Source organism: Nanorana parkeri, unplaced genomic scaffold, assembly GCF_000935625.1.
Source record: "Nanorana parkeri isolate BGI_ZX_2015 unplaced genomic scaffold, ASM93562v1 scaffold271, whole genome shotgun sequence".
Taxonomy (NCBI): domain Eukaryota; kingdom Metazoa; phylum Chordata; class Amphibia; order Anura; family Dicroglossidae; genus Nanorana; species Nanorana parkeri.
The window spans coordinates 952,802-962,037 of record NW_017306539.1 but is presented as its reverse complement, the minus strand read 5'-3'; the positions used below and the strand labels follow the sequence as shown (position 1 = coordinate 962,037).

At 40.9% G+C, this 9,236-nt stretch overlaps 1 protein-coding gene across 1 annotated transcript in view; it reads left to right on the top strand.

Annotated features, from left to right (window-relative positions):
• The first annotated feature begins 5,736 nt into the window (after window positions 1-5,736).
• Window positions 5,737-9,236, top strand: part of LHCGR (luteinizing hormone/choriogonadotropin receptor) — a 109,108-nt gene continuing 105,608 nt past the window's right edge. The window contains exon 1 of the mRNA XM_018557193.1: window positions 5,737-6,033. Coding sequence (XP_018412695.1) covers window positions 5,882-6,033 — 152 coding nt within the window. The 5' untranslated portion in view covers window positions 5,737-5,881. The remainder of the gene's footprint in view (window positions 6,034-9,236) is intronic.

The following is a 9,236-nucleotide window of genomic DNA, read 5'->3' as shown; positions in this document are numbered from 1 at the left end:
CAAAAGACCACCCAGGGCCTGAGAAGAGGCTAAAAAAAGGATCAAGAATGTCTGGTGACTGTCTTTAAAGGCTTGTTCACACGGAATGCTTGGCGTTCCTCACAAAACTTCCCCCTGCGTTCTGGGGTGGTAGGGGGTGTGGCGGTGCATTGAATTCAATGGCACCGCGTCCACGCCCCCCACCCGCAGTGCGATCGTACGTGTGGCAAAACTTTGCCTGCGTTCCGTTCCACTGCACATGCAAAAAATAGGGCTTTCTGGGGAAGTTTTGTGAGGGATCGCGGTGCGTTCCAGCAGCTACCACCCTGGAACGCACCGCATTCAGTGTGAACAAGCCCTAAGACTTCTGAAAATATGTAAGTGTACAAAAAATTGCAATGCAAAATGTACTGCTAGGGAAAACTCCAGGAGGGTGGGGCATAACCCTGGAGTTGGGCTTTAAAGTGAGTATGAATAGGAGGGGAGTGGTACTTCGGTCCTAACTCGGGGTGGTTCTTTTCAAAGTTGTATAAAGGGACATTTCTAATTTTGTAGGCATCTCCACTTCTTGGTCAACACTCCCTGGCTAAGTCTGCATAGGAGTAAGTTCATCAGCTGGGGTGGATATTCTTGTTGAGTCTTGTTGAGAACAAACTGACACTTGTAATGCTCCTCCCTTCCTATAGACATAATGTGAATTTGTAGAAAGATCTTTTGTTAGACTGCGAATGCACGTGTGGCTACTTTCAGCACCAGATTGTCTTTATTGATTTTACTATATGGAATCTACAGCAGGAACTGAAGTCTACAGTGACCAATTTGCACTTTGTGCATCCACCCGCACTATTGTTTATCTTGACTTTTAAGAAATTTTAAAATGTTCTCTCCTTGCACTGCCAGGTGAGACTCTAAAGTGAACCTGTCAGACAATGTAAGTGCTTTAAAGAAAATCTACTGTATAAGAGCACACACCATAAAATGCCTGGCTTTACTTTTGTTAGCAAAAAGATTTTAGTTTTTACCATTTTTTTTTTTTTGCTAGGGACCTGGTTTTTATGAAGTTAGAGCTCAAACCTCCTCCCATCCAATCTGCATGCCTACGGGGACCCAGGTGCAAAGCAAAGGCTCTCGCCCAACTTGTCAGTCCATGATGCTAAAACACCGGCACATGGAACTTAGCCCCATCAGCTGCCATAGCACTGTTCAGTGGCAGTGCCCTTACTGGCTACTAGCACAATCTCAGTGGACAGGTATGTGGCAGTTGGTGGGGCTTAGTACTGGAATCAGGGAAGTTAGGCCTCAAGTAACAAAGGGAAACTAGTTTCAGAGAATGCATGGACAAAAGTAATGGAAGACAACTTGTAGTGTCTACCTGTTAGACAGAACTTTACCTTTTAAAATTAGAAAATGGGCAACTGGTTTACTTTAAGGCCCCACTTAACATGGAGATGGGGCATTAACTGAGCATCTAAACTCTTGTTTCCAAAGGATCAGAAGACCTATCAAATGGTTCAATTATCATTTTATTTCTTAAATCAAATAACCTCTAGTATAGTGGATAATGAGCAGTTGATAGACAATTAAGGACGAAATACAAGGCTGAAAATATGTTTCACAGTGATGTGGTAGTTAAAAGATATCTTTTATGAGGCTGCTTAATTTGGTGTTAAATCATTAGGAAGAAAAGCCCAACACAGTCTGATATTGTAGTCTTTTGATGCCAGTTGCAGTAAGTTTAGGAATTGTATAAAATAAGGGGACTTATTAGTTAATATGTATCAGCTAAAACAATAGCAAACTATGACTATGTAACTTTTACTATAATTTCGGGGGGATTGGGGATCTGATTTACAGAAACACAAACTTATTACACAACCATCACCTGCAGAAAAATAATTTTGTCTGTGATCTCAAATGAAACACTGTAGCACAACACACCGTCACAGCTGCAATGCAATCTTTATGGACTCAAGTAAGCAGATCTGGGCACTTGAGGTCTCAGGTTTTCCAGCATGTACTGTAAGAACTAGGGTTTAGATTTTCATCTATTTATACAGAAAACAGGTGTAGCATCCATGATGGTAAGAGATGGTAAAGATGCAGAGGTGGGCAGCACCAGAAACTATGGGCACAATTTTACTTCTGGAGTCTCTGAGAGAAATTACTATAAACATGTAGGCAAAGAAACAGGGCCCTTGGTCAGTCCAGCCTGTCCACAGCTAATATTTAGGCTGAACTCCAGGCGGAACAAAAATGCCCCATGTACAAAAAAAGCATCTTCCCTTAGTAGACTTTGCCCTTCATTTTCCTCAGATTGAAAAAATGTCTCTGCCCACTAGTGTCAGTGAAATTATTTCCAATTTACATGGCAGGTCTCCACTGCCTGCGCTCTTTGAACGGATAACTGGCTGTGCCATATCCAATCAGTAATTTCAGGCTTGCAGCACTAATGTCTAAATCCACAAGCAAAAATGTAACTAACAACGAACACTATACTCATCAGTTAAATCTTAAAAATACATTAAAGTATCATAACTATTAACAAAAATGTAACTTATTTGTATATCACTCAGCAGTGGATCCTCAAATCATCTCTCAATTGATGCTGACACTGTCCTTCCTTCTGGAGGGTGACTACTTTTGTTCCCCATGGTCCTGTGTGTGTTGTAAAGTAGCAACAGATCCAAGCTCACTCCCGTGATAGTCTATTATCTCACTTTAGTTTAGTTAACTAGTTTGTATTGAAGTTATAGTTTAACATGGGAGCGAGCTGGGAGCAGTGGCTAGACATGTAAGCTGCGGCAAAATTTGGTTCGGTTTGTATATTTTGTTATTTCGGAATTCGGATCCGAAATTCAATTCGGTGTGGGTTTTGGATTCAGACGAAATCCGAATTTTGGTTAGTTTCGGATGGGTTTACGAATATTCATTGCAAATACCACAGAAAACCATATACAGATATTAATACTAAAGCTGAATCTCCTAGACCAAAATGACATTAAGAATCCAAATTTCTGAATTGCATTCGGGAACTCCCGAATGCCATTCGGGCCTGGGAGCCATATATATATATTACTAAAGTTGAGGCTCCCAGACCCAAATGCCATTCGGTTCTAGGAGCCTCAGCTTTAGTAATATACAGTATGTATATGGCTCCCAGATCCAAATGGCATTCGGGAGCTCCCGAATGCAATTCGGAAATTCGGATCCCGAATGCCATTCGGGTCTGTGAGTCATATACACATATTACTAAAGCTAAGGCTCCCAGACCCGAATGGCATTCTGGAGCTCCCGAATGCAATTTGGAAATTCGGATCCCAAATGTCATTCGGGTCTAGGAGCCTCAGCTTTAGTATTATATGTACTGTGTATACTGTATGTGGCTCCCATGTTGCCTTAACAAAAATTCGTGTTCAGACCCATTCGGATGCATTAAACCGAAAAACACATCTAATTAGCCAGAAAAGTCACATGTCCGATTCAGTTTCGTTCTTGAATGAAATTCAGATGGGATCTGAAATCTGGAAACAGAACTTTGGATTAGGACACATTCGGATGCATTGGGATTCAGAAATTCGTATGTGCCCGAATGTCCGAATTTCTGAAAATTTGCCCGAATTTATTACAGGCCTACAACAGATAACACCAAATTTCCATGCAAAACAATGTACCGCTTTTGGTACAAAATTCCTGACATAATCATACCGCCAGGGAGGTTAAGATGGACACAAATCGCACATGTCTAGCTGTGGCTACTTTACAACACACAAGGACCATGGGGAAAAAAAAGTAGCCACCTTCAGGAAGTACAGTGTCAGCACCAATTCAGAGCTGATTAGAGCATCTACAGCTGAGTGATACACAAAGGTACTTGAATGCATTTTTAAGGTTTAACTCCTAAGTTTAGGTTCACTTTAAATGTGGTGGCTGCATTAGTTTACGCTTTTTTAAATGTTATTTTACTTGGTGATCCAGCCACTAAGTCTGTTATTTTTCAACTTCCTTTAACAGACCAAGCTGCTCATCAAAAGTGACAACTGGGGTGTTGAGACAAACTATTTAACACTGACAGGGGTGCCTAAAATGGTTAGCTTTTCATTCACTTATGTAAAACCTTTCTACTAAAAGAAAACACAAACTGTTGCTGTTACTGCTTAAGCTGGCCATAGAACTGAACGAAAGCTAAATGAAAAAAAAAAATAGAACAGATTCCTCCATCAACTCTATATGAGCGTTGATCGAGGAATTCTGACAGCGGCCGCTGTCAGAGTACCCGAACAGAGGCAGGAGCTCATTGGTTGCCGGTTCTGTTCGTTCGAAGATTTTCCAACCAGGTTCTTTGATCAGCTGATCAAGGGATGCAAGCCGAAAGGGTGCCGACAGTGTTAGACATCTAACACTACCCTCTCCACAGGGGGACAATGCTGCTATCCAAAAATGTGACTCCATTGCTTCTCCATAGAGTGGAGCCACCCAAAGACAAGAAGGATGTCACGGGCTTGATCACCAGGTCAAAATACAGGAAACAAAGCCTAAAAAAAAGGAAAATGAATGCAGCCATCACAACTATGGATTGGAAAGCTGCAATATATTACATTTTTGTTTTAGGTGTAGATATTTATTAAGTCAGTGCTGCCTCTGGAGGGTAGAGATGTTGTTCTGCTCATCTCTCCCATTTTTTTCCACCTATAGATCTTGATGGCCAGGGTAATCAATTTATCTGGTAATTGCCTATCACTGCTTGGAGCTCTGTTGGAAGTGATGCGCGACATTATCTTTGGTAATACACATTATTTTTTCTGGTAATAAAAATCAATTTGTTTGGTAAATTAATTTTAAAACAAAATACATAAAGTGCATGGACTGAGATTGGGGACAGGTAGGATTCAGTGCATCGTGATTTCGGAGTTCCTCTTTGATTTCATTTCCCTTCCTCACCACACCCTGTTCACCCCATGGAGTCCCCTACAGATTTCTGTTCTGGATGAAAGCTTACACAGAGTTAAAGACCCTCCCCATACTGTTACATGACAGCATTCAGGGGTGGTAACTGTCTGCTCAGACACCCAGCACTACATCATGGCATCATGGAAAAAAGGGGAGAATGTGACATAGCCCCTCATTGATGGAAGTAACAGTTATTTCACAGGGCTCTGGTGGGCGAAAGGGAGTGCAGAGAAGGTAAGTATCAGCAACATAGAGGGTGGGTTATCCAGCAAACTAGTACAATTTAATTTGCAAATATGCAAAAAGTAAATTTATCTCTCCACCCATAACTAAAAGTATATTTTTACGTGGACCGGCCTTCTAGGAAAATTAGTGAATGGTTATTATTACATAGTTACGCACAAAAAATGTCTTTAATGTTTTGGCAAGCATTCACATCCCTTTCAAGAACACCATGTAATCAGTTAACAGATACTAACAGACAGGATAAAATTGTGTCTGTCTTGGAACTGCTCAAAGCACCTAGTTGTCCTATAAGTTCTCAGAATTGCCTCTCTCCCACTGACCACCAGAGCAAAATACAAAGCTCCTTCTCCCCAGCTGTCAATCACACTAATTAAACAGTAAGTAAAAATAAAACATTTGCCAGCTCACTTTACTACAAGTGGAAACTTTCATTAGCAGGCTGCTGATGGGTCCAGGCACTGGTGGAGGCACTTACTTCGAAGTTAGGAGAGAGATTTCACTTTTCCAAAGTTAAAGACAGGAGGAGCCCTGACAACGACTGACGGTTTAGTCAGTGTAAATGCAGACTAAAAATAGGAACACATTGCTTGCATGGAATACAGACTGCTCCATCTCCCAGCTCTAATTCACATCAAAAGAAAAAAGTTGAGGACGTGACAAAAGAAAAAAGATGGAATTAAAATAATCCTGGCACTAAGGACCATTCATCATGAGAAGTCTAAATTTCTATTACCTCTTGCTGTACTTGACTTACCTGAACCCTGTCTGCTCCACCGATGCCTGCGAGATTTGTAACTGCTCTGGAGACAGTCTGCGGTGCCCAGCACACACCTCCTATCACAGATCCCCCGATATAAAACTGTAAGTATCTACTCTCTGAATGGTCTGCCTTGCACTGATGTGTGTTTGCTTTGCCTATTCAAATAAAAGTTATTTCACTTTAACCTTCTCTGATGTGATCCTAGTTATGTCTCTTTTATAGTATTGTCGATGCTCTGTATTTCAAACATACTATAGGTAGGGGATAAAAAAGATGTATAAATGTAAAGAACTTCATTATGACATGATTACTTATCAACTTTTAAAGCACCAATGTGTTCTGATGGGCTGCACATTGATTATTTCAAGTATATCAGTCTTAAGTTGATAAGTACAAAAAGTATCATTTGTGTAGGTGATAATGTTTACTGCAAATGATTCTTATTTAATATTAAACTACATGTATTTACACATTCAACGTACATAGGCGTATTTAGAGGATTTGTTGTGCGTTGCTTGATCAACTATTAAAGTGTAATTACTTAAATCGTTTTTTTATTTTTTTCCAAGTAGTAACACTGCACAAACACTGCACAGTAAATATGTATATATATATATATAGATAGATAGACAGATTGGTATAATACATTATCATGTGCTGATAAGGCTCACACACAATGCTGAGATGCTGTTTGTAATATAACTGGTTACCAACCTAGTGAGGTACATAGGAAGTGCCTAAGGGCAAGAATATATGGGGTAACAAAAACCTACAAATGAAGTAGACCAAGCTAAAGTAAATCTGTACTTTGTCCACAGTAGGCAAAGTAACAGGTGTACTTTACAGCAGCAGAGTAATCATACTGTACTGATGACTGCAGCACTATCCTACTCCTTCAACTGTCACCGAAGCCAGTGAACATACCCCTTGGTATGGAACAACGTGTGACACTCTTGCCTGCCCCTTACAAAAGAGCACTAGCTGGCTAGGAGGCCATTTAGTTGGCCCAAGAGCTGTCATATAATGGTATGTGAGGAGGGTGCATAGTTCATTGTAAATTTTTAATTTCTATGTCAAAACTTACACAGGTGCCTCTTGGTGCCTCTTACATAGGATCAGTGTAGTGGTAAAGCACGAAGACGATAAGTACAGAATGCTTACTCTGCTTGCTATAGAATTAATCTGTTACTTTGGTTGCTATGGGCTAAGCCCATATCTAATTTGAAGTATATTTTATCCCTAACAAAGAATTTCCCTTGTTAGCTCCCTTTTGGTCTGTTATACTGTATATACCCTTGAAAGTGTTTTGTTATATCTTGTTGAGAGGAGGGGGAGTTGTACAGTCCTAAAACACATCCTGTCCTAGGGTGACAACACTCCTCCACCATGGTATAATGCATGAAAGTTGTATGACTTATTTATTTTTTGTTATTGGGTTTAGATGACTTGAAGTGTCAAATTTGAAAAAAACCCTCTATATGTTTATGTGTTTCTATTCAAATGGCATACTGAAAAAAAAAATAATATTTAATATTTGTTACCCTTTAGCTGTTTTGTTGCAGCGGGGAACATGCCTAATTGTAGATTTTTCTCAGCACCTCCATAGTGATCTGTCCTTATAAAAAGACTTAGGACTGAAATTTGAGTATTGTGTGTCTCTCATTCACTTCATTAAAATACAATGCACAAGCCACGGTTGTAATCCTTTAACCCTTTACTCCTCACAGCCCCTCCTTACATTACAAAAAAGGAAAAACAAGTAGAAATGTTAACCCACGGCAGAGAGCCGTGACAGGATCGAGAGGTGAGCGAACGCCAGTATGTGTTCGCTCACCTCCCGATCTACTGAGCCGACCTGTGACAGTCTAATTGTCACAGGTCGGCTAGAACTATGAGGTGAGTGAAAAGCACTCACTTCATAATTCTCCTTTAAGTTAAAGCAGAAAAAAACGGAAATACTATTGCATCAGATTTTATCTGTAATTCCTAATACATGCTAACTTCTAATACAAGGAGATTCTTGGAAAGCCTTTACAGCTCATCAGATTAAAATTAACTGTCCATGATAGTCCTGGAATGTATGCTCTTACTCTGGTGTGCATTGTAAAACCTAATACTGTATGTGTTTGACGCAATCATTGTCTGTGTACATGTGGGTGGGAGTGGGCGTTTAAAGTTTTTTGGGGTTTTTACATTTATTTTATTGAACTTTTATATTTTAAAATAGTTTTTTTTTTAACTTAACAATACTGATATCACAAAGGGGTGATATCACCTTGTGATAGTATTTAGCAGGTGACAGATTCTCTTTAAGGTGACAAAAGGGGTCACCTCTACACTCTGTTAAAGCTGAGCGCTTCTGGGTTCATGTTTCAAAGGGGAGTTCAGAGAATAATTGTTCACAGGTCTCCTGCCACTCTCCATCCTAATGGCTGCCACGAATGGCCCGGGCATCCTTACTGTGAAAAGTTGCACTGCTGGCCCACCCCCCTCAGCTCTCTCCACCATTCACAAATCTCCTTTTACTATGATCCCACAATTCATTAATTTCTGTGAATGGTTATAGCCACCTGATTCTCCGAGCTGGCTTGCTCTTAGACCGGTCCTTCCAACCTTGCTTCCCCTCCACTGCAGCAGTCCAAGGTTTCTAAGTCATCATATTCTATATACAATGTAAAGGATATGAGAGACATGCCATCACTGCAGCATAGGAGGAGACAAGTATGAGGGAGTGCGGTCACAGCCAGCTGACTTTGAGGATCAGGTGATTATTACTTTGTTATTGTCCTCCCTAGACCAAAACGACCAGTTAACCCTTGCAGTGTGGATGTAGCCCCACTGCAAGGGTTAATAACATTTCTTCTTGAATGCATTTTACTACTATCTACAGTATTTTTTGTAGATTGATTGTCTCCTGCCTATTTGACATGTTTGAGGAAGTGAAAGGAAATCTCACTAGTCAGTGGCGGACCTAGGGAACAAAGGGTCCCCCCCAAAAAAACACAGACCCCCCCAACCCACATCCCCTGTAGCAACCACAAAAAAGTGGTGCTTTATAGAGGGTCCCATTCTGCATTGCTGCAATGCAGACAAATACCAGCTGTACTTTATACAGCATGTCCATCAGTTGGGCTACAAAAAATGTGTGTCCATCTCAGTGTGTGTGTCCATCTCAGACAGGCGGCTGTTTGCTGGGTCCTCACGGCCGAGGCCCAGGGCTGCCCCCTGAAGTGCCTGCCGGATACTCCCTCCTCAGTATCCGGCGGGCCCCCTCATCTCTGCGCCGGGAGTGTCGGATCATCCG